Source organism: Trichoplusia ni, chromosome 7 (assembly GCF_003590095.1).
Source record: "Trichoplusia ni isolate ovarian cell line Hi5 chromosome 7, tn1, whole genome shotgun sequence".
NCBI classification, from domain to species: Eukaryota; Metazoa; Arthropoda; class Insecta; order Lepidoptera; family Noctuidae; genus Trichoplusia; species Trichoplusia ni.
The window spans coordinates 10,532,489-10,557,799 of NC_039484.1; the positions used below are offsets into that span (position 1 = coordinate 10,532,489).

Here is a 25,311-nt window from a genome sequence, read left to right on the forward strand (position 1 = left end):
AAAATATTGTTTTTGTTCATCGTTTTGATGAAATGTGTTATGAGATAATTTTTTTTATATTCCTGCTTGATGTGAAAACTCCAGAAAACTATAGCGATTATGTGAAGTATGTGAATTTTAGCATTTAGAGAACGATGCACACAAATAAAGGATCCCGTTCAAATAGAGTAAAAGACTGAGAAGAAAGAAGAATAACCAAAAATTTGGTTATTTGTTGAGTAACCATCCTCAATTTATTTAGTCACCCTCCAACAAAATGGTGACTGTAAAAACCGTATTTGTTGTTGTAGCAGCTACAGAAATACATCATAAGTGAAAATTAAAGCTGTCTAACTATCACTGTTCATGAGGTACATCCCGTAGTCAGACAGAATGAGAGTCAACGCCGCGACCCCCAGTAATAGAGTCAATTATTCCCCTTCGGGTACATCACATTTAAAATCTCAGTATATCACAAATAGAAAGACTGGAAGTCATCCCATTCCAATACCCACAGACGCTCTAAATAATAGACAAATGAATGTTGAATAGATTTCTTTACCAATACGGGCACATGTGGCAATCAGTAAGCTGGCAATCATATGCCAAGTCTCGTCATGATCAACTGCCACACAAAGGTGCCCAGAATTAATTAATCAGTCAACAATGGCCAGAGAATTGTTGCTAATGTCGGTATTGTGTGTCTGTCCGATTGTCATGTATCCAGTGACCGCATGCAACTAATATTATAATAGTTGCTTAATACGACTGTGTGTTCATAGAATTAGGTGGTTGAGTCACGTCGATTGATTGAAGGTATCGAAAATGTTTGTAAACACAAAGTTTCAAAAGATATATAGACCATAAAACATCGTTTTTTTATATTTAGTGGCTTAATAATTTCTAGTGTTTTATGATAATTAATTGAGAATAATACCTTGTAGAAAATATAAAGAAGAAAAAACAGAAACTGGCTTAGGTCAACATCAAAATTAGATGATTTGATCAGAAATTCCACACTCAAGACCTGGGCTGGCTAGTTCTTCAGTTAACATTCTTCTGAATCACTTTGACGCCGCACAGTTTAGCATTAGCATTATATTTATTTCTGTAGTTATTTTTATTGTTCTATTACTGTTGACTGTACGAGAAAATAACCCCCAGGAATATGATAATATAGACAAGTCGTTTAAACTGCATCCTTGTCAGCTCTACGAACTTGGATGCATTTGTTAAAACGAGATGCCGCTCTACGCGGTGTACTGCGCCATCCCTCTTCCACAACTCCAAACTTACTATAACAGGCAGAGGTAGGCTCCAAGGAACTCAAAGTGCTTGAGATTGAGGCAGCAAACATTCCTCGTCTCCACTCAATGTTAGTGCACTTGTACTCCGATCTGTCTTGTCGTTCCAATGGCATGCCTACAATTAGTGTAGGTCTTACTGCTTTTAGAACATGTTGATGTACGGCATTCATGATTAATTGGCCCATCTCGTGTTTAATTGGTACAGGCTTATATCGATGATATTTTGTTTAAACTGAAGGTTCATGTAGTGATATAGGTCATGTTTATTGGGGATTGTAGCATTTATTTATTCTAAATAATTATTTTGCACGTCACGCATTAAATTGAGCATCTGCTAATACAAAAAATTGTGGTGAGAGGATCAATGAAACTTTACGTCATCTAGTGCTATCTGGCAAACTGGTAGGCACTTCAAATAAGAAAAGTGTCATTGATACTTATTCTTACTCGCCGAGTTCTGTTGCCGAAATACTTTGAGAGTTTCCAGCTCATTTAATGGAACATTTTTAATATTTACGTAGAGCGTAGTAAAACGTCAGCTTTAATAAAAACGGGACTGTATCGTCAGAAATAGGTTCACCAGTGGCATTACTTAGTGAACTAAGTGATGACTCCATTACACACACTTTGGGCATAAATTGAGGTAACAACTTAATAAAGCTGAGTGCTAGACGCACGGCTATGAATACTACAGTCCATACTCTATCTGATGGTAGATAATATTCTATTTTTGGATAATACAGCGTCTGAATAAACTTCTTGTAAGTTTACAACCTTATTTCCTTGACCACAAAACTGTGAGATGAATAATACCTCTATAGAGATCATTATTGTTCAAGATTTAAAAAAAAAACCTGTATAAAAGATTTTGTTTCACTAAATATTTATATGAAAACTGTGTTTTAAGTATTTAGTGTTGCGTTGCATCAAAACAATCAGTACTTTAGCGTTTTGACCAACTCTGGCTGGTAATGAACACCTTAGCGAATCATTCCACCAATGTGATTATAAGAAGTATTTGCAGAGAAAAAACATTTTGTAGTTTGTCCAGTAATACCAGAAAAGGCAAAGAAATACAAATTTTGTAAAAAAAAAAACTTCACACATTATATTAAACTTAGTTTCCATCCATCAAAATATATATACATAATCAATCTTAATTCTAGAGTCGATGAACGAGTACAACGGAATTCCAAATCAGTATCCTCCCACAGTGCAGGTCTCCATCACGTAATAAGTTAAGTCTAGTAAGGAAGTAGCCTTTCTAGTCACGTACCCAATAACGGCGTACTAGAAGCTGCATGCTACAGCCTCTAGAGCCTCTTAGATTAAACAGAATCCGAACGTTTTTGTGTTAGAACGGGTTTAATTCTACAACGAGATCTGGAAGCAAGAATCTAGTGTGAACCTTGGTTTATGGAAGACTGTAGTTGATAGCGTGTTGAATGTTATCGAGTTTATCAGATGACCTTATAATTAAGAAAACATGGCCGACCTTATAAACAGCATGTAAAATTCGGAAAATACAAATTAATTCCGGATTTTTTTGACGCGTCAAATCAGACCCGAATCAACGGTAGGTATATCGCAATATTTGTTGAGTGTGTCTTATTTGAACTTAAGTTTTTAATTACATTAAAAATAGGCATTAAATTAAATTATTATACACCAAAAATGTCAGAAAATCATTTAATGAGAAACCGACAAAAATACAACCTGACACACTTTGAACTTACAAAATACAAGAAGATACCTGAGTACCTTTAGATTAATTAAACTTCAAATACTCACTAATTAACGAATAACAATTTTTGTTCGCCCGAAGAGGAAAGACGAGCCCGTGACGTCATTCGCAACATAAAAGATAATTTACAGAACATTAAGTTGGAACAAAGGTTGAATAGAGCTTTCATTTGTTTCTCAGTTTATGGCATGTTCACAATGTTTTCATTACTTTAATGTGTACTTAAAAACAAACGTGTGGAGAATTCTGTTATAGAGTGATGTAATTTGGTCTTATTGTGATAAAGGATGTTATGCTTTTGGTATTGTGATGTAGCAATGAAATGCAAAATGTTTTGATTTTAAAAACGACGTCGTAAGGATCCTTGTTTAGCAGGGGGTTTTACACACGATAAAGCCACAGAACAAACAGAACTGATAGGCCTAACCAAGCATGACTTTTACCACCAAGCTATATGTGCAGTTGTCAATTACAATGTATATTTGTCTCGAATTTAATCGATTTCGAAGTTAATCTGATTCAAACTTGATTGTCTATAGTCTGTTTGATTACAGTATATATTGAAACTTCTAAAGAAGTCTTCACATATTTCGGTTCACATTTCGTATAAAATAATTCCTAAGTAAGGAATCGTGAAACATGTGGGTGGATGTTCAGCTATAATCCGATTGGCGCGGATATGAGGGGCCTACGCAACATAATCCTACTACATTTTGCGTGGAACCGTACGCCAGATTAAAACCTATTGCATTTCAAACCGATAGCACAGATTTGATGGAGGCCGGATAGATACTCATATTGGATGGGTCAGTTTTGTGTGTATAGGGTTATAGATGCGTGAGGATATGTGATATAGGTACACACAAGTTTATATTTATGATAGACGAGAGTATTATGGTAAGGCTCCAAAATTTAGGATCTTTGTAGTAATATTTCAAGGTCTTTCAAGACACGTTCAAAGCCAACCTGATTCAGAACAAGCATCCGTGGATCACACAAACGTGGGTACCGTGACACTTCGCGTAGAGTGGGTTTAGTAGAAGAATTATAATAAAAAGTAATAAATAAGGTGAATGTACGGAATGAACAGGTCGCGTTGGAGAACAGTGAACAGCCTTAGGCTGAGCTGATGATGATGAAGCAAAATGTAGTATATCTTCTGTTTTTCAACTGGCGTGTACAAAGGGCAGATGCAAGGTACAGAAATAGGGAAGTACAAAGTTAAATTAGTTCTGTCGTAATTAAGACCGAACTTACAACAAACCCGAACTTGGCAATCTGTTGACAAATTGTAACAACCCGGTGATGTCCCAATTCTAAGGGCTTTGGGAAATGTCCGACTGCCTTGAGGCAGTCAATAGTAGTAGAGTCAATTCTATTTACTAATTTTAAAACCTCACAAAGGTAAATCGTCGAAAAATCACGTGCCTTAGACTTGTACATTGCGTACATTTAAGCAAACCGATCATGATTAACGCTTCTTATCTGGAAGGTTTTACTTGTTCCAGTGCAGATCAACAAGATGAATTATTTGCAGAGAAGTTATACACACTATATCATTGTCATAATGTTCCTAATCTGCCGCTGCGTTTGAAATCAAATGACTTCTGGTTTCGGATTAAGATTTTTGCTTTTCGTCTAAAAACTTAAATTTCAGCTCACTGTTATTCGATTTATTTAAAGAACCTTATTAAAAAGCCGACTTAATCTACCATTCCACTAACCACAATACAAACCGTTGATATCACGTACTTGGTTCCGCGATGCGCACATTATACAATTGTCAAAACGTTCACTTAATGAGGGAATGAATAAAACCTTTATTCTCGAACAATACGCGGCGGCAGAACGAAAATAATGCGGATATTGTTCAGTGCTAGCCGCCATTTTTAATTAGTTTGATAGATGGATGAACGTTGCTCCGTTTTACATTGGATTTTGTAATTGTAGGGGCAAGGGTGTCTGTATTTTTCAATTCTAGGTTATATTTGTAAATACATGTATCAATTGAGTGATTTGAGTTTCAATTTCTTCATTTAAAAAAATAGTATTTAACACTAACTGATGACTGTTGTGTCCATTTGAATCATACTCTTTTCAACAACCAGTAACTAGTTATTAGAATAGAATAAGAATATAATATTAATAATAGAATAGCATTATATTAGCTCTGATAAAGAGGTTTTCATTGGCTGCTACAGCCCATGCCCAAATATTCTTGAACCAAGATATCTTTCTCCCTCAAACCTTTCACATCGAAACTACTAAAACCAAAAACTATAATTTCCAGATTATTCGAGGAAAATGAGGATCTCCTCCATCTATTTGACAAACTACGAGAGCTGAAGACTCCTGAAGCTCGAGCCAGTTCTGAGGAGTTAGCAGAACACGCGACGAAGGTGATGCACACTCTTGATGAGGGGATCAAGGGTTTGGGAGACATCGATGCGTTCTTTGCCTACGTGAGGCATGTTGGGGCCACTCATCATCAGGTGCCTGGGTTTAAGGCGGAGAACTTTTGGGTAAGTGGAAATTTACCATGAACTGAGACATCTACTACTAACATTATAGACAAAGTAATGGTTACTTTAAGTGTATATTTTACCATAAGATTATTTTTGGAAACTTTACCATTTTTCCCTATGTAACTTAAATTCAGCCACAGCTACCAGAATAACAGCTAACAATTTAGTTTACTTAAAATAAGTTCTGGAAGTAAATTAAATTAAACCGAACTTGCAAATACGCATTCGAAATTCTAATAAATCAACTCGTTCTGAAGTCGATTTTTTAAACTATTAAAGTACTTGTTATTTTCGAATACCTAACAAACCAAAAATAAACAAGACTCTCCACGGATTTTTAATACCACTTATAAAATAAATAAAAATGTAAAAAATACATTGTTTAAATTATAAACGGATCAGTTAATAAACGATAATATTACTTACTTTTTCGCCAACAATAAAAATGAAATATTACGTTGCTGCAAACAATGCGTGCATACATAACCTGGAGTTCTGCCAACCACATTATATAAACAAGGATGAACGTTAAGCGACTCATAATGCGGCTATAGAACGAATACCTGGGGACCTACCACCAACTATACAAGTAACACAGTAACAGCTGTGCAAGTGAGATGGAGCTATTGGACACGCAATACGCTGTCTTCCTCCCACAAGTGCCTTTTAGAGTTAGTGGTAGACTCGTAGTGTTCATAAAATAAGAGTACTGCATGCAGCATCTTTAATAAAAAATGCAATATCTTCATACGCTCTTCCTCGGAGGAGACGTTTGCGAGTGAAGTAGACATTATTGGGGGCAAAGTTTTTCTTTAATATCATGAGTAAATTTTTAAGAATCTAGTGCAGATTGTGGTTTGTTTGTGACTTTAACATAAAAACATATATTACAGAGAACTTTAGAAAGCAATACAAAACATTTCTTAAAAATGATCTCTTTGAGTTTGATCCACCGATCCGTTAATTATGTTCAATTCAGATAAAATACTGTAGCATTCAAAATCTATTAATATGATTCTATACCTCAGGTAAACAGACAATAGTCCTTCAGGTTGCTTCCACCACTTTTTTAGACCTTATACTACATAGAACAACTCCTCTTTTCCAAAACTGCAACGAACTTACTTAAAACGATAGCATAATTCACCTGTTATTTTCACTCCACCACATTTCAAACCAGTTCATGCAATTAATAAGTACTTTGATAAAAATAATACTTCAAACGATTTACTTAAATATAATTGGAAAGGAATGAACGTAGCAGAGGGATATTTCTGTAATACCTCCCTTTCTCGATGCACTTAAGTCTGACGCCCACTTGAGCACGCCATCGGAATATATTTTCCCCTGAACAAATTTACGTACTCTCAGAGAAAAATACTGGAGAATTCATACGTAAAATTATTGGAGAGTTAATCATGAACTTATAATAATGAAGATTTGGATGAAATAGTAGGAGTCTAAAAAGAAGAAATTATCTACAGTTTTACCTAAAAAGACTCAATGGAATAACATTATTTGTGATTATAAAATTCAATAGTAAAAGTATCTTGAGTTATTAAAACTTTTATTAACACTTTTTGTGTTGTCGACCTTTACCAAACGACATTATTAAATACCTTAAAAGATCTTTGAATTCAATATGTACACTGATTGTAACGTTAACACTACGAACTTCATCAGATATTTCTACTATCTTCAGACTGCATCGGTGCTAGGGCCCATAATTTCATGCCTATTCATAATGTCACTGAATAGAGGCTGCTGTTATATATTAGTATCTCCCACTAATTATACTGTTCGATCATGAAGCATGTGACCCGACAAACGCTTCACGAGATATCATAATATTACCATGTTGTCTTACCTCGCATGAGGCAAATGTGTAGGGCTGCCACCAATACGGAAATTACACCATGCTAGGTTAGGTAGATTTTTTTTTTATTTACTGAGTTAAATGTTTACAAGTTAAAAAACAAAAAAATATTAAATTAAAGCATCAAATTAAACAAAGATTTGTACTCCTCATCCATTGCCTGTTTCCATTGTATAACATTTGGACCTGATAGAGCTTCTTTAGCAGTCAGTGGATCTGGCACCTCTGTAATACACATGCTATTATTAACTTGCACGTTTTGTCTCTGATGTGACCTCAATGTCATATTACTTCGAACGTTACTATCATAATCGTCATCGTCATATTCATCTGTATCAGGATAATATGTTTCGTCATTATTTCTCCTATTCATACAACTATCAAATGATGTATCATTATTAGATGATGATGGGATTCTTGTGTATTCTTCAAGAATCTTTCGAATATTAAAATATGTCAGAATAAAATACCGTGGCATGACAGCCCCGTTTAAAAAGGAGAAACTAAGCTGTGAAAATTATTTATACTAAGAGAAAAACCTACAGCGTCAAAGCGAAAACAAACTTTTTTGCTAATAGTGCCAACCCTAACCACATGAGTAGGGCTGCTCCGTAAGTGAGAGAACTCGAAACTTCATCGTCGCGAGGTACATTAGCATCGTTGAACACTGATGCAGGTTAACTAATTGCTGTAATTGTCGCGATAGACAACCCTGCCATGTGTTACTCTACAAGTACTAAATGTTACACGTTATGCGTTTGTATTTGATATTGAGGCAGAATTAAAATATAGGGCTCTTTTTTGACAACTTTAATTGTTGATACAAATGTTTAGGTATGTGAATACATACTCTAAGAAAAGGTTATCAATAGCACGCAGATCTTGCAAACTAAACTCTCCTAACCTATCAAAATAATTAAATTTAGAAAAGCCAAATAATGGCGCTTTTTGAAGGTCACCAGACATAAAACTACAACCACTGCGGTTCTTCTCCGTAAGAATGTCATTGTTTTAACCATAGATTGTAAACTTTTAAAAGTGCCTGAAAAATGTCATATTTTAAGGCCTATTTAAATTAAAACTTGATTCTTCCTGATTCGTAGAAAAAAAAATCCCTCAACAAAATCTCTAGCAGTACTACGTACGTTACCTACGTTTTTGAGATTCTTAACTTTACCTGTTTACTTGTTTCAAACTAAATACCAAAAAATAACATGTATCTAATTTCCTCTTTTCAGAAAATCGAGCAGCCATTCCTCCAAGCGGCCAAGACGACGCTCGGCGATCGATACACTCCAAACATAGAAAACATTTACAAAATAACTATTAAATTTATTCTAGAGAACTTGGTCAAGGGTTACGAGGAGTCCGGAGTCGAAAACGGGAAGGGAGAAACTTGACAGGATTGAATAACCAAAGACAAAAATGTACCATCAAACTGAAGTTACCCTTTTATTGTAATTGTATAGATCCAATATGTAATTTTAAATGTGTGGTAATATAAATAGATCAAGTCTTACTGTATAGCCAAGTTTTAAAAAAAATGTCCTGCAAGAATGACGGATCATAATTCTAAAAGGAAACTTGTTACTTATTTCATTTAGCACTTGGCTATTTTTTAAATATTACCACGCATTTCAGATACTCCCTGTTTAGCTTATTTTAGAATTAATAATTTGATAATATCAAAACTTCTTTAAGTAGTTCATATTTTAAGTTTAGCTGGTATATCATTAACCATACTTTACAACTATAAAATAATTAATTATATTTGTAAAAAAAATCTCAAGTACTGTCATTAAGGTCTTGTACATACTTTCCTGCTTAAAACTAACTTAGAAATATTCTAATCTGGAACTTTATCACGTTTATCTAGGAAGACGTTGTATAAGTGCCACACAGTTCTTTCTTGGTTAATTACCTTCCTTCCTAGTAGGCACCCGCCTACTACCCTTTCTTATAACACGCCTATTAGGGTTGCCTACACAATCATCTCGCTCCACAACTACAGCAGGCTTGATTCAAGAGTTATCGCCCAGCGCCTAGCTTTTTATAAATATTTAATACAGTTAAGTATCGTTAAGAATGTCGGGTAAAGAAAACTATTTTATTAGTGTTACCTATTCTAGTTCTAAAGATATTTTTTAGGATAAAGTAGTAGAATGAATTTATCCTTAAATGCGACGATGGTGATCTGTCAATCTGTCTGTCTGACAAGTGACGTGATGTTGACTTGTCAGTCATCTTTGAGCGATTCGTTAGCGTTACCAACCGGAGAAATATATTTTGTCTGCAAGGCCAGTACCTCATAACCCTACCAAACCTAATAATTGTTTGTTATCATCTATCTATCTATTATATTTTAAATCCAAATACATCGAAATAACAAGAGAGCGGATTGAATTTCTACAGAAGTTTAATCGAAGTCCAAATGCACTAAATACAGAACACAAGTCTAGATTTAGTAAGACCTATTTACAGATAAATTCTGAAAGTTAGTACTTTCTTAGTTCTTAGCGGAACTTATATTTCAGTTAATGCAAAAATAATTTGATTCACTAAACTTGGCACGCTTGCCAGCTCTCAGTTCTAAGGTTTCTAACTGACGTAGTTAACTTTAACTTAACTTACTTTCCTTTCATTACAAGCAAGTATTTTTAAATGCTTTTATACAGGTTGCTTTTAAAAGGTATTTGCACCTGAATGCTAAAAGAAAAGTACGTAAAAAGAACGTATGTCGTTGTTTTAGGATTAACGTTTTAGGATCTTAAAAAGGTTATTAAATGATATAACGGTTTACTCACGCGTATTTATCGGGGATGCCCGACTAGTTTCGGACCCAACCGGAGTCCTTAATCATGAGCAGACGCGGCGGGATCGCGAGTCGAACCCGATAAATACGCGTGAGTAAACCGTTACATCATTTAATAATGAATCATTCTCACGACAGTTACTATCTTAAAAAGGTTGTAAAATAAGCGAATAAAAAATATTTTTTCTTGGTAGAAGTTTGAAAGTGCATATTTAAAAGAAATGTATTTTTTCAGATGTATTCGTACGAGTGATTTCTTAATTACACCAAACTTATACATAAGTTACATAAACTACTTGCAGATGTAATATTTTTAAAATGTAAATTGGAGAACAGTATTTTGTGAATTTATTAATATATGCTTAATTTATTTTAAAACGTTACAATTACAAAAAATAACTGAGTATTGTATTATTCTAGGATCTAAATGATGAACTTTCTGGTCATTATAATTATTGTATGGATTATCACATTATATTAAAGTAATAATATGTATTAATACAAATATATTTAAGATATTGTGATCACCTTTTAACTTGACAGGACAAGTACACATTGGTCTATTTCGCCAAATATACGTATGGTTGGGTCTTGCCCATGCATTTAACACTAGGAGGATAGACAGTGAAGCCTAAGTAAGAACAATATATTTAATCGATTATTTCATGTTTTATTAAAACCTTCCCGGTATGGGAAGACTCCTGGGCCCAGGTGTGGGACAGGTTTAGGCTGGTATTGGTACTTTACTGTAGGTATATCTTTGAGCAAATCGAGTAAACACCCACACATAATTAAGAGCAAATTAAACGTGTAAGGAACAATCAAGTTGGAAACATTCACAAACAACTATTGAACTATTCAATTAGTTCACATCGCCATACATTGTTTGAAACTTGAACACTGAATAATACAATGCTTCAAACTTAGTTCTGTTCCATTTCATTCATACTACAAACTGATGGAGTGTGGAGTAACAATTATGATGCATTACTACGGTTTTCGATAATAGTTACCCAGTACTGCACTTCAATGTTGTATTTGTTATTGTCAAGAGAAGGTTCTTGAGAAGAATTGCGCGGAAAGTTAGAAATTTGAAGAATACTTAAGCATTAAATTAAGTAATCCTGCCTTTTGTTACAATAGTGAATTGTTGGATCCATCTCCGACCCCAATAATATTAAGGGCCACAGCAACCGGCCAGGTTTCTAATTAAAAAAAAGATTCTAAAAACAATAACAATGGTAGAATGAATATTTGTGTCTGATAATATTAGTCACGAAAATCTTGTTTTAATAGTATTTTAATCTGAAACGCCATTCCGCAGGGAGCTAGCGTGGTGATCAATGCTCAAACCTAACGCATATGGGTCTGTGTCCAAAGGTGGGATATTCATAGACTGGTATAATATACATAACTTTGTGGGTCTTATTCTTCCGCTAGTGAAATAAAAACTTCTTCCAAGTCTTATAAATATTTAGTAAGTTTAATATTATATTTATTCTCTCGGAGAAAATGCCGAAGACAATTATCTACAAAAAATGTCAGTAATACTTGTAAATCCTTTGCCAAAAGGCATATCTAGGCCTAACGACTTCGAAGAGTTGTGGTGTAGGCAGACAGCCAACCGAGATAATTTGGCAAGAAACAATAGGCATCATAAAAAGGCTTTGTATTATAAATAAATCCATTTTAATATTACGATTGACAGGGGTCACTGTGAGATGTATAAACAAAGGCCTATTTGGCTCGAGGTGAAAGGCCGAAGTTGTGAATTGCTTTCGATAAAAAGTTAGTAAGACTATCTATGTATTGGAAAGATAATAAAAGAGAATATTAAGATAATCTCTTAAGACAAAATAAACTAAGTTTATCGTGACATTGGGATTTGATTACTGGGGGATCTATCTACTCTGGATTCTTCTTCGATAATCTTTTTATTTGTTTGACAAATAAGAATAGTTAATTTGACAGTATCTTAATCTATGTCATGTGCTGCTGCTCTATAAAATGTGTGAAAGAAGAATGAAGAAAATGTAAAATCCCTATTGCATTAATATAACAGAATATTTAAAAACTTTAACCCAAACTTATCTAGCCTCAAATTAAGCACTCAAGTTTGTGTTTTAAGCACTAAAATATACTTTCGAGAATACTTCACTTATCGATAAATTACACCCAGACTCAGAACAAATGATCGTGCTCATCACAAAAACATATTTCCTTGGTGGGAACCGAACCCATGTCCTCTGGTACAGTAGCTAGGACCACTAACCATTAGCCCAACAAACCAGCCATCAAATATATACAGAGAAAATGCTTACAATGAATTCCCACCTTAATAACTATTTATGTAAATGTATTACACCATAATTTCATAATTTGTAAGCTTTGTATATTAATGAGAAGTCTCAGTTATGTTGTCTAACCAAATGATAACAGCAAACATTTCGGAGTTCATTATGATAATTGTGTACAAACAATACTTTTGTCTGTTAGTATGGACGAATCAAACAGACTTTTTGAACTTTAATGCTTTGAAAGTACTTTAATGCGTAATGGTCAAGTAATAATAAAATTTAAGAAGTATTATTGCAGGTTTTAGTTTTTCAGTTTTTGTTGATTGTAAATTTTGTTATTGTGTTGTTAAGTTTTTCGTTTTTGTAGTTATTGTTTTTCTTCGCATCTTACAATGTCCAAAAACCACAAAAAAGACTTTATCATTATGTATTTACAAATTAATCTTTTCTTGGCAATTGAATTAAACAAATCTAAAATCGATAAATTCGATTTCATTTCCTTTACGAACTTATCCGATATTTTAGAAGAATCGATTCATTTTCGCTAGGCAACTTCACTATGATTGTCAACTATTACCTGTCACGGCCGTCACCCATTTCATCTTAGAACGCACGAACTATAGAAATAATTTATTAGGCAAAACAACGTTTGCTGGCTCAGCTAGTATGTATATAAAAGAATTTGGTCTGCATAAAACATGACATATGGGTTACAAAAGTATGATGTGCTTAAAGAACTTAGGTAAGTTGTATCTGTAAATTCCATGAAAATGTAAAATTACAGCCAGAAAAACGAAGTTATGCATCTGTATAGATATAGAGCACCAAAACGATTTGCATCGTACAACAATTTGTGGAATCTCGAAACACAGATATCTGTATAATTAATTGTGGTAATTAAATCGCGAACGAGGAATGAACGAATTTATTATTTGTCATTATCAGAATACCGACACAGGGTTCGTTTTGCATGCTTTTCGGTACAATTGTTAGTTTTGGCAACCATTTGGAAAAAAAATAAGATTAAGATACACTTTTTAATCATACTATCTAAGAATGAGTGATCAAAAGTTATACAAGTTAACTTACTAAGACTACAAACATCATAGAGAAATAACTCACAGACAAAATAAGGTTGTTGAAATAATAAAAGAAACAGCTGGCTGAATACGTATAAGTATCAAAGAGTGAGCTCTAAGAATAAAGGCAAAGAGTTTTCTTAATTTAATTCACATTCTAGAATGTATCACAAGGTTATTTATATCAGGTAAATGATTCAAGTAAATTTAGCAGGTACATTAAAACCTGACCGAATTAATATCATTTCTACATTTCCATCTCTCATACTTATCATTATCATCAATCACATTTCCATAAAACGCTTTCTTGAAAATTAAACGACTGTGAAAAACAGTTCCCAACATTAATTAACGTCTTGTAATTTAATTTTAGAGCTGGCAACACAGTAAACCATATCACAAAGCTGTAGAACGTATAAAGAAAATAATTAAGCTTACATATTTAATACGTTTAATACTTTAATTTTACACTCGCGAACATAATTCAGAATTTAATTAAGTTCATAAACTTCTGCGGAGGTCGGTTGTGTAAATATTTAGCTTTAAATTAAATGTCATGTGGATTAGCCTTCGTAAAGCAAGATGGCTGCCGGCGTTGAGATAGGATGTATTTGTTTTATCATTTTGCTGGACCTTTATTTGTAAGACACTTGTTTTACAGAAAATACAAAGGTATGTATGGAATAGAAAGGTTTTCGGCTACCATACCTAAAGGGTCAAATCGTAACCCGATTATGAAGGCTTCGCTGCCTGTCACCGGAATGTATTGCATGAACTGTTATGCCCAAATTGAAAATGTCATAGATTATGCATTTCTGTTGCCGCTTTAATTATGTAACAAAAAAATATTTAAAACAAAATTGAGGTTAAGCAGCGTTTGGTAACAGTGATAATTTTGATGGGTGACCGTTTTCTTTTATGAAATTGTTTCATTTAAGCCCTTTTCTAAGGAAATATATTTTCTCTCTCGCACTCTCACTTATCAGGATTAATTTATTTGGCATCTAATTTGTGAAGAAGAGCATCATAACTTTACGAAGCAGAGCAAGTAGTATATAGAGTTATCAATAAGGAACATATGTGGTGGAAAAGTACACACAGTTACACAGTATATTTTCAGAATATGATACGAATAAAAAAAAATCAAAAACCGGAAACGAAAACCAAACCACAACTTCTTTCAGAACATGTATTGTGCTACAAGAATAAGTATTGGCCCAAGTAGTCCCCCTTGTAGTACCGCACTATTTACTAAACATAATATTTATAATAAGGTAAATATAACCAAATATATGTAAGTGGAAACCTGATTTCTCCCGAAAGTATAACAATACACAACAAATATAATGAGGCATAATGTAAATACGAGTACTATGAGGTAGTCAGTAACAAATGACGTCGTGATCACCCCATTCAGAGGCTTTTGTAAACAAGATCTCTATTCTAAGCAGGCAAATAAAAGGTAAAACGTTTTTAGGGGTCCGTACCAAAAGGGTGAAAACGGACCCTATTACTTGGGCTCCACTGTCTGTCCGCCTGGCTGTCTGCCCTACTGGCACTAGACTGTACCTATCTAATGAACCAAAAAATCAAATAAAAATCGAAGTTTAACAACGTTTGGTACAATCATTATTATTAAATGATGTATTCACGCGTATTTATCGGGGGTGCCCGACTAGTTTCGGACCCAACCGGAGTCCTTAATCATGAGCAGACGCGGCGGGATCGCGAGTCGAACTGACGTCAGCGGCCGCGCTAAATACGCGTGATCAAACCGTTACATCATTTAATAATGAATCACTCTCACGATAGGTATCATAAAAACGATCATTATTATGACGAATGACCAAAAACAAATTTTTATTACATTTTTTTTTCTTTGCTTGTACGGGTTCCTCAGTACTGCTTGTCTGACGCGCACTAAACTGTGAGATAAACAAAGCAAGATAAAGTGTTCGTGTAAAAATAATGTGCTGAACAAACGTACCAAATGAGGATTTATATCACTTGTTAACGTAACACGTTACTTAGGGAACACGGTGAACTGTTCAAATAGTTTACTCATTGAAATATGGGCTGTGTCTGTATAACGAATTGTTTTCAACGTATTTGTGCGTCCTTTTTCACTACCTTTTTAGGATAAACTGAAATGGAATGCAGATAAAAATTTAATTCTACATATTTCCAAAGTGTGCTTATGCATTATCTTCAGCACTAGCAATTAATTTAAGTTTCACTTACTATTATACTTCAAATAAAAACCACTTCTAACTTATTAAGCTAATTTATTGCTCATCCAAATTATACCCGCGATACTTAACCTTCAGAATAAATCTATACACTAATCCTGCTACGAAGCCACCTAGCATGGTGGCAGCCCAGTACACCCAGTGGAACTTCCAGATCCCCATCATAACTGCTGGTCCTAACGTCCTGACTGGGTTCAAGGACCCAGTATAAGGAATACCGGAGCAAAGACAACCAGCAACACATACTCCTATAGCCAGAGGAGTGGATCCAAGTCCTTTTGCTCCTCGGTGAGGGTCTATTACGCTTAAAACCACGGCGACTAAAAGGAAGGTCATAAGAAATTCAAGTAGAAAAATTTGGTGAACACTGGAATTGTCGTAGGGAGTGGTAGCTCCGAGTTCCCCTCGGATTGAGTCGGCGGAGATCACGTAGGCAACTGCAGCACCTTAAAACAAGAAGAGAAAAAATGCCTGAAATAGACTGGCAAATGTAAGACACTTGTCTGAAATTATTGTCAGTCGCATAATTTTGAAGTTTTCTATTCCATTTCTTATCTATTGTAAGAGCACTGGTGGACTTTTATAATCGGCATTTAACAATTATTTAATGAGGCAAGACTTGACTATTTACCTATATTTATGTTACAGAGTTTATATATTCTGATTAGAAATCTTATATATATACCTATTATCTAAAGGATAAAATTCGATACCAATTTGTTTATTTTTGTTATTTATAAGGTCTCCAAATTAATTGAATTCGACCTCCACAAGTACTTTTTTCGCTCTCAATTAAAATATAATGAAGTATTAAATGTACTTGAAAGATAATGAAAAAGAAAATCTCAAAGTATAATTATGACACAAAACAAATAATGAGGTTGATCTTAGCTCATTTTGTAGGATTAATTCTAGTACTTTCAGAGCTCTCGTCCGACCTTCACAACCCCAATCTACGAGATATGATATTACATTATTACAAAAGATAATTAACATTGAATTAGTGAAGTTCATTAAAATTATGTGTTCTAAAGGGCCTGGTGTCTTGCGATCGTCCAATTGAGTTTGAGATTATATAAAGAGAACTTAATTATGTATCTTGTTTAATTACAAAATATTTGTTCACCAAGTTCGTTGGTTATTAACCTATGCGGCAAACAGAATTCTAAATAAAATTAGAACGATAATTGAAGTTTATTTTAGATTGAACTTTCTGCGTGGGCAGTCAACAGAATTTCGTTAAGATATCGTAACAATTAATCAACTGTGTTCATAAGATAGAATAATAGGAGGAATGTCACCAATTTCTGTAGGAACATTTCTCCATCACCTAAGTAAACAAACGGCTACAAGCCACAAGTTACCAGAACACAGCTCACCTGCGACGCTGCCAGCGGCATGCATAGTAACGTAGAACACGGCTTTCAAAGGCTTAATATGTTCGCACACCAAAGCCCCCACTGTAACAGCCGGATTAATATGACTCCCAGACACATGCCCGAACACATATATTATACTCGATACCACGAAACCGTTTGATAGAGCGATGACAACAGTTACATTATTCGAGCCACGAGCTATCCCAGCTGATAAAACTATGGCCAAGTATAAAAATGTACCAAGGAACTCTGAAAACAGTTGCTTCAATACAGTTTTGTAATCTCTCATTTCTCGAAAACCTAAATAGTATGATATTCCGTCCGCCATCTTGTTTGACAGTTTGAAAATACCGCTAAATGTAAAGCTTAGTCTTTATCTAGAGGGCTTTGTTCTCGTTCAAGGGGAGGGACATAAAGGCGTTTATAAATAATGAGTCATTACAATCTTAGAAAAAAACACGACAGATTTAATCTTCAAGTTGATAGATGTAGAGATAAATATGTCGACCCTATAATTTAATTTGTAAATACCATCGAAAATTGGCATCTTCTTTTTACTGGTTCTAGATAGCCCATCGTTACCAGGCCACCACGCCAAACCCACTCCATTTTGAGTGTCTTTATTCTCGTGACTTCAATTTTCAGTCACAAGGATTAAAAATACTCATTCTTTTAAAACATTTACTATCGCCGACTACATTTAGTTTCGTCGGTATGTTGCTACCCTAAAGAAAGCCATCTCGATTTTGATCCTGAATTAATTGTTTGTCCTAAAATTGTCAGGGTTTGCCTCGCAGGGATCGCCTCTGGGTATTATTATAACCTTTTCCCAATAACTTGTTGCTTATCTTTAATTTTGTATAGGTATGGCCGGAGGCAAGTGCCAAATGAAACCTCTTTAAATAGATATTTTGTTTTCAGCATTAACAGCCGTGGGAGTAACAGTAGATATTTGTCTCAACTTAGATGGCATTACATGTTTAGATATTTTGGTACACATTAGGTAATGGAAAACTTGGAATTCATTAATATACGAGCAGTAAAGTAGCTTACTAAGAGCCCAGTATTCATCACCACGACGTTAAGTGCGCAACATTCTGTCCCATTTATTTAATTCCATTCTTAAGCATCTACATCTTAAGTCTTATTTTTCCAAGAATTTCTGTTTATCGCGTAATAAAAAATGAGGTTAAATATGAGCAGGTAGGGTGCTGTTATCTCCCTCTTGCCTATTTATATTATCCCCCTTGGCACACGCTTTGATGCCCAATTTCATCAAATCGCGTTACTTGATTTGTTAAAACCATTTGCGTAATATTTTCTCCCGGAAAATCTGCTTTCAGTTACATAGTACGAAAAAGTAATATGAGTTTACTGTGGTAGTGATAGATATATTGTGTATTCTATAGCTAGTAAATTCTATGTCTTAACCACCGTGCCTAAACGCCTTGGAATTTCGCCAAGACAGTTTATGGTCACATGCTGTTACTCTCTGTCTTGACTAATAGTTATGGAGAAAACCATAACATCAGATGTCGTCCATTCGTTTTTCAGCTTATCGTAGTCCATAACAATGTTTTACCTATTTTACGAGCGATGGCCTATCTAGGCCCCACATGCCTATGCAAGTTTTCCTTGAATATGCTATGGAAATATTGATAGTCATGCTCATCCAGTCGTTAAGTGTTATTTTGTTTCTCACATTTTTAAAGTACCTGATAAAGGCCTGCTTCAAATAAAAACCATTTTGATTTTGAGGCGTTTTACTCTAGTTGGCCAAAATTGTATCCATTCCACAAACATTTTCACTTTTCTTCCATCAGTCTGCCCAGGTTATGCTATTCAATTTTTTGTTGAACTTTTTCTTACCTTTACAATGTGTCGATATTTTACGGGGTTCAGTTGCTTTTGCTCCGCATTTTCACATCACTTTACTTAAGATATCATATTTTCCACTCCTTTTTTTCACTGATATACTTGATCTGTTGATATAATACAAACGGATGAATAGCATTGTTGCTGCGTCGTACTTTTTCCCGCTTCCTAAATAAACAAATATTTGCTGAAGCCAGATGTGACATATCTCGAACATGGCTGCCCAAAAAATTGTTCTCTTTTTAAAATTTTAATCATTCTTTGCAGGTTTACCTTTGTTTTGAACGGCTCACTGTTGCTGTTTTCAGCTGTTTTTTTTTTGTTTCTCCTCATAAAACGTGAACTTTTTACAAATGCACTCTCGCCTAATCCAAGTTTTAAAAAGGAGTTACTAAATTACTAGGACTCCAGAGGTTTTTGACTCATCGGCAAATCTTTACGGCAAAAGAGCATTTTTATGTGAATAGGATGCTTTATCCCTTTTTTTTTCAATATCACATCCGATCACAAGCACATTTTAACAAGTCAACGCAACAACCACAATAAATCAAAATACACGTTACATTGTTATAAATGAAACAAAGAAAGATAAATACTGATTCTTTGTCTTAAATAAAACTCATAAGCTGAACCGAATTCTGGAGTAATGTAATATAATAGCCCGCGGCTGTAGACACGCGAACACCGCTCGCTTCATATTCCTTTGAATAAGACTCGATTCTGAAATTCTCATTAAACCCCATTTTTTTGCGATGCGAGCACAAATACAAAAATCGGGAATTCTCTTTTGTGCTCAACAAAAAGCTTGTTGGGTTTTCTTTTATTTCACTCACGACTTCATAATGGCGTTTTGTTTTTGCTGTTTGCGATTCGTAGCCGTTTTTCTTGAAATTGAAGTGCTGGCAATTAAATTTTTGTAGTTAATTTGTTCGAATGGTGTTCTTGAAGTAGACGTTTTGTGTTTAGTAACTCAAAAATCAATGAATGGATTGTGGCATCTTGTACCTTCCTACGTGATTAAATATAACTGATCAATTTAGCTATCAATCATAAAATTATTATGAATGTCCAAAAAAACTTAATCTTGAAGATTTTATTTAAAAATTATATTAAACCGAGTATAATGATAATTTATCATCGCAGCTCTAACTTCCATATTCATAAACAAGCAACTTACACAACCATACCATAGACACTCTAGGTTACGACTGATATTTCGTATGCACAAGCTACCAAAGTTGGGAATTTATTTGAATATCGAACGCTGAAGCAATCCAGCTTAGCAAATATACTGGTCATGCTAAAAAAAGATTTGTGTACCAATGGGGACTAAAAAGTACCTATGTAATAGGTGAATGTTCGAAAAAGAACTTTCCGAATCAAAGTAGACATCATCGATTCCAATTTTTATTTCAGTCGTAAGATTTTATTTTAGAACGAAAGTAACAAAAGGTTAACAATCAAAAGCGAGCCTATGTCTTTAGTTATTTTTAACCATTTACTATTTACATATACTCATTTTAATAATTTACCAACAACTTGACACGACAAAATAATTTTAAACAGTTAGTTTAAAATTATGACATGATAGACTGAGATTATCATAAATGTCATGTTATGATTTTTACATAACATATTCTTTCTTGTTTCTTGTATAGTTATGTTTATATGGCTTGAAAACACATTTGACTTAGCAATGTGATGGTTGCCCACATCAAACAGAGTAAACCATTAAGCCTCCTCCCATGTGAGTGAAATTACTTGTTTTGAAACCGAGTTCAACTTGAAGACTTTATTGAGTACAATATCTTTTTCATAAAACCATCGTGCTTGCAGACTAGCTACAACAAATATATCTCAAGCAGATTTTTTTCTAAAACTACTAAACTCGTTCGGTCAAGAACCTACAATTTGTTACTATAAGAACTTTAATGAAGCATATTCATATTTTTTTGTCAACGGTTTACTCGCGAATCGAACTGACGCTCTAGATCCCTCTACCATGTCAATCTAGAACTACAAGAGCGATCCCGATAAGTTCACCAGAGAAAACCGTGCCTTATAAATAACTACGATTTGTTGATAGTTTAAGTTCATAAACGTAAAATATTTGCGGAGTCTTGAATTGGAGTTGTGATTCCATATCACCAGAAGCATTTAGCTCGAACCCTTCTATACAGAGACAGATCTTTATTCGTGAACGTCGATAAATAACTCTCGGAAATGGCATTTCGTTTTGGTAAGTCACGTGACTCTTATCTGTCATCCTCGTTTTCTACAGACTTAACAATTGCATAAATGTAACTTATATCATATGGACTAGTGTTATAGAATCGTCCAATTGATAACATACATAGTATACATACAGATAACTTGATTTTTTAAATAAATATGGTGACGTAAACACAGAGCAGTCTGCTTTAAAATCTCTCAACGATGTTCAAAGCGCCTTCTCAAAGAGAAAAGCCGTTTATAGAAATGTGATTGCCCGGAAAAGAACTGTAACGTCGTATAAATATGTTTCCTTTAATGCACAACTGTGAACGCTGACTGAACTCACACATATTTAACCCTCAACTTATAGGACCGGGTATTTTTATTGTCAACTGAACTCGGTAGTCTCGGGAATCTGATCCCAAAATAGTTTAGTAAAGGCTTGGCATTAAACTTTTGTGACTTCCTCGCTATAGCCGGGTTAAAAGACAAAGGCTACGCTAAACTTATAAAGCAACAAGATAACCGCGAATTTAATTCTGCCTAGGTATATGGTCTTAGCCGGTTCTCCTGCATTCGGGAGTGAAATTGCAAAACTGGAAAAATGAACGAAAAAAAATATGTCTTTAATCATGCCATGAAGTAAAAAAACATAGGAAAAAGGTAAACAAGCCTTTGCGCTATAACGCGAAAGTTTGGACTAAAAGCTCACCAAATAAACATAAACAAGTTGTATCCTCCATCTTCCAGGATTGTACCAATAACAAAAAAGGATCCATCTCTACCAGGTCAGGTTCAGCAACAAACAAATCGAACCATTGTCCAATCTAGCAGAATACAAATATGTTAGCTTAGGATAAAACAGGTCAATACCAGACACATAAGTTTCTCTTTTGGATGAAAGCACAATGTCTATAGTACATATTTGCTACTGATCAACATTCATTGTAAAAAGATGGGTAAAAAAATTCGGGAAGTGTGATTTCTTCTGCATTGCTGTCAAATATCAGTGACGTTTGGACGTGATTAAGAGTGTGAGCTCATGAAAGCAAATACTGCTTTCCTTTTGGTATCATACAAACCTTTTCCACTTCATTCTGTTTTTATACCTATTTTAAATATACCTTTAAAATGAGACAACTATTTCAAAAACACAAAATTATTTTTGTCCTCTTACTTAAAGTCGTTACACTTTACCTCCAACAAAACAATTACTCTCCGAGTCCAAAAGTAGAAACAGCACTTTCTCAATTACGAATACAAATATGCTTAATTTGTCTTAATACAGCGTGATGTTACTTAATTAATATAAAGCGTTATGAGTTATATTCTGTAAGCTATGGCTGTTTGCCCTGCAATGACAATTATTCTTTTTATTTCCTTATTTTATGGCTTTTGAGGACACTTGCGTCCGAAGGCCAAAGGACGACGTTAAAAATATTTCGATGATGCTCCTTGTAAAATAAAATAGTAATTGTCCTCACATTACAGAAATTTGAAGCGGAATAATGGGAACCCCAGGAGCCTGCCAATCATCTCCTCTGTAAATCAAACTGACACGAATTTCTCATTCAGAACAGTTCTGTGTATTCGTTTATTAAAGCGAATTCTGGGAATAGGTCAAATCACAGCTCCTGCAAATGATTTCCCTCTGACCTGTGACGTCGTGAGTTTGACGTCCCGTCGGACTACGAGAGTGTGGAAACAGAGGTTCCCATTGTTTGCCAACACTTATGCACTTGTGTATACAGTGTTATCTAGACCCCGGTGAGATTGGTACCAGTAACCATGGCGAAAAGGGTTTAAAATAACTTATAAACTTTCCCTTCATTTTAGCTCCCAAATACCTTTTACTTTACTAAACTGAGCACTTTATTTTTATTCTACAGTTCATTACAATTTATTACGTCAATTTTGGAAACGTTAAAATTTAATGAATCCAGAATAATAGGGGTATTATTTAAGAAGCGCAAACTTACTCTGTTATTTTTCCTTTATTACCTGAGCTGGACTCGGGGGAAAGGCAATTAAGTTCACTGTCTGGATAAACAAATCGTTTCTTTTGGTAAATTGTTTTAGACCTAAATCGTTACATAATAGTCTGGAACTCGAAAAGGTAGACATAAATTTACACCTGTTTCCCAGAGGGGTAGGTGAAATTCAAAAGCGAACCAAAATTAAATCAAGTTTCTTTTCTAATGCAATATTAACATCCACTTACCTTGAGATTTCTAATATTCAAATCTTGGATTTCCCATTGTGTTAAATTCCTTGATACGTGATATAGCCAAACATTACATGTACACTATCAAATTAAATGGTATCTCATGAGATTATCTTTAGCTAGATTGATCTGTTCAATATCGACGTCACGAGATATTATTGAACTCTTGAGATCACGTGGCGTCAACTATAAATATTGGTTTTTGGAAACACGGCAATTTAATTGAGCCTCATGTAGTAGGGCTGCCGAAGATTATTGTGTGTGAAAACAGTGTGTAAATACAAACCTATGTGTTTCAGACAAACATGGATTTAAAGTTAATTTTTCGAGACAAGTTTAAATCTTTTAACTTTTTTTCAGGATTCTGCGAAGTCGCAAGTGAACATTTGGCTATTTACTTCTGGGAGTCAAAAGAAAAGAGTATTTAACGTTTTAATTAAAACGTTAACGTTTTAAGTTGATCTAAGACTAATGTAATTAAACAGTCTTGCAGCCAATATTTATACTCACATGCCAAACACAACAGCATTATCCATCGCTAGTGGGACACAAGACTATGAGGTTTACATACAATTTCGAAGTAAACCAAATATAGCTACACCCATGAAAATGCCGTTGCCAATAGTTGCTTAACTATTGATTATTATTATTTTTCGTTGCAGTAGCAACAAAAATATTTTATATGTTACCGTCCGTCCGTCCGTCTAACTAAAATTGTTCATTAAATACAGCATGGTGATTAACGAATGAACTAAAGCTTTAAGCTTCTACTCTTTGGTTGCCTTACCCTAAAAATAGATAGAACAGCAATCGATCGTTATCGTTCAGGCAAAAACTTATCTTCAGGCTCACGAGAGGTACACAGGTGTTCTGCGCTTAAAAATGCATTAGATAACGTCTACCAACGTAGTCTTTGTTCCCAAGTGGCTATTAAAAGCTTGTACGATATAGCGAACAGGAACAATATAGATGAGACGATATTATATGACGTAATGTACATGTGGGGCGGAATATTCATGAACATGCTTGTCCTGTAAATGAGATTGCTAAGCACTAGGACTGTTGAAATTGAGTTTTAGTGATCTATTATATGATTTGAGTAAGAAAAATCATAGCAGAAAAGTAGTTTTTTTTAATTACATATGGTTAAATACAGTGTAGGCAATAATGCCATTATTGCGTCAATTACAAAGGCAATATTTTTTAGGTTTTAATTTATTTAACAAAAATGTGTATCTAATTGATACCTCTCTTTATAGATTTGCAGAAACAGCGAAAACACAATTACAAATGCAATCTTCAAAACACGAGTTTAGATTTTACATAATTGCCAACCCTATTTCAACAGCAGAGACCAGTAAAGTAAGTCAACATAATTGGAATGTAGAGTTCACGTTGAATCTAATTCGGCATTCCGTTCCGGAGATCGTGATCAAATTAATAAATGTAGTTGTGTGTCTAGACCAGTGCCTCTACTACGAAACAGTCAAGAAGAAAATCTGATTATGCGGAAACGAGAGAGCGCATTACACCGTGTCTATCGTTGTCTCGCTTCCTCTCGGTATTAGTCTTGCCATAAAAGCTACAGTTCGAACACAGTTCCAGTTCCAATGTTAACTTTAAATTACAGATAGACTGACTGGCGCTGGCTTTTGCGCTAAGGGCCCATCTGCATGTATTAGTAGAGTAACATTCATACAAACATTATTCATGTTAGTGAAATATATTTGAGGAAAACGTTCTTTGGTACA

At 34.4% G+C, this 25,311-nt stretch overlaps 2 protein-coding genes across 2 annotated transcripts in view; one reads left to right on the forward strand and one right to left on the reverse strand.

The window, feature by feature from the left end:
* Positions 1-9,634, forward strand: part of LOC113495870 (neuroglobin-like) — a 30,155-nt gene extending 20,521 nt beyond the window's left edge. Inside the window, exons 2-3 of the mRNA XM_026874865.1 lie at positions 5,321-5,552; positions 8,670-9,634. Of these exons, the coding sequence (XP_026730666.1) occupies positions 5,321-5,552; positions 8,670-8,831 (394 nt within the window). The 3' untranslated portion in view covers positions 8,832-9,634. The remainder of the gene's footprint in view (positions 1-5,320; positions 5,553-8,669) is intronic.
* Positions 9,635-15,405: 5,771 nt separating this feature from the next.
* On the reverse strand, positions 15,406-17,596 carry LOC113495958 (aquaporin-like). Its single transcript, XM_026874965.1, has 2 exons — positions 17,248-17,596; positions 15,406-16,314 (listed from the first exon to the last, which is right to left on the reverse strand). Exons 1-2 carry the CDS (start codon positions 17,573-17,575, stop codon positions 15,905-15,907), a joined length of 738 nt encoding a protein of 245 aa, XP_026730766.1. The 5' UTR covers positions 17,576-17,596; the 3' UTR covers positions 15,406-15,904.
* Between the last annotated feature and the right edge of the window lie 7,715 nt (positions 17,597-25,311).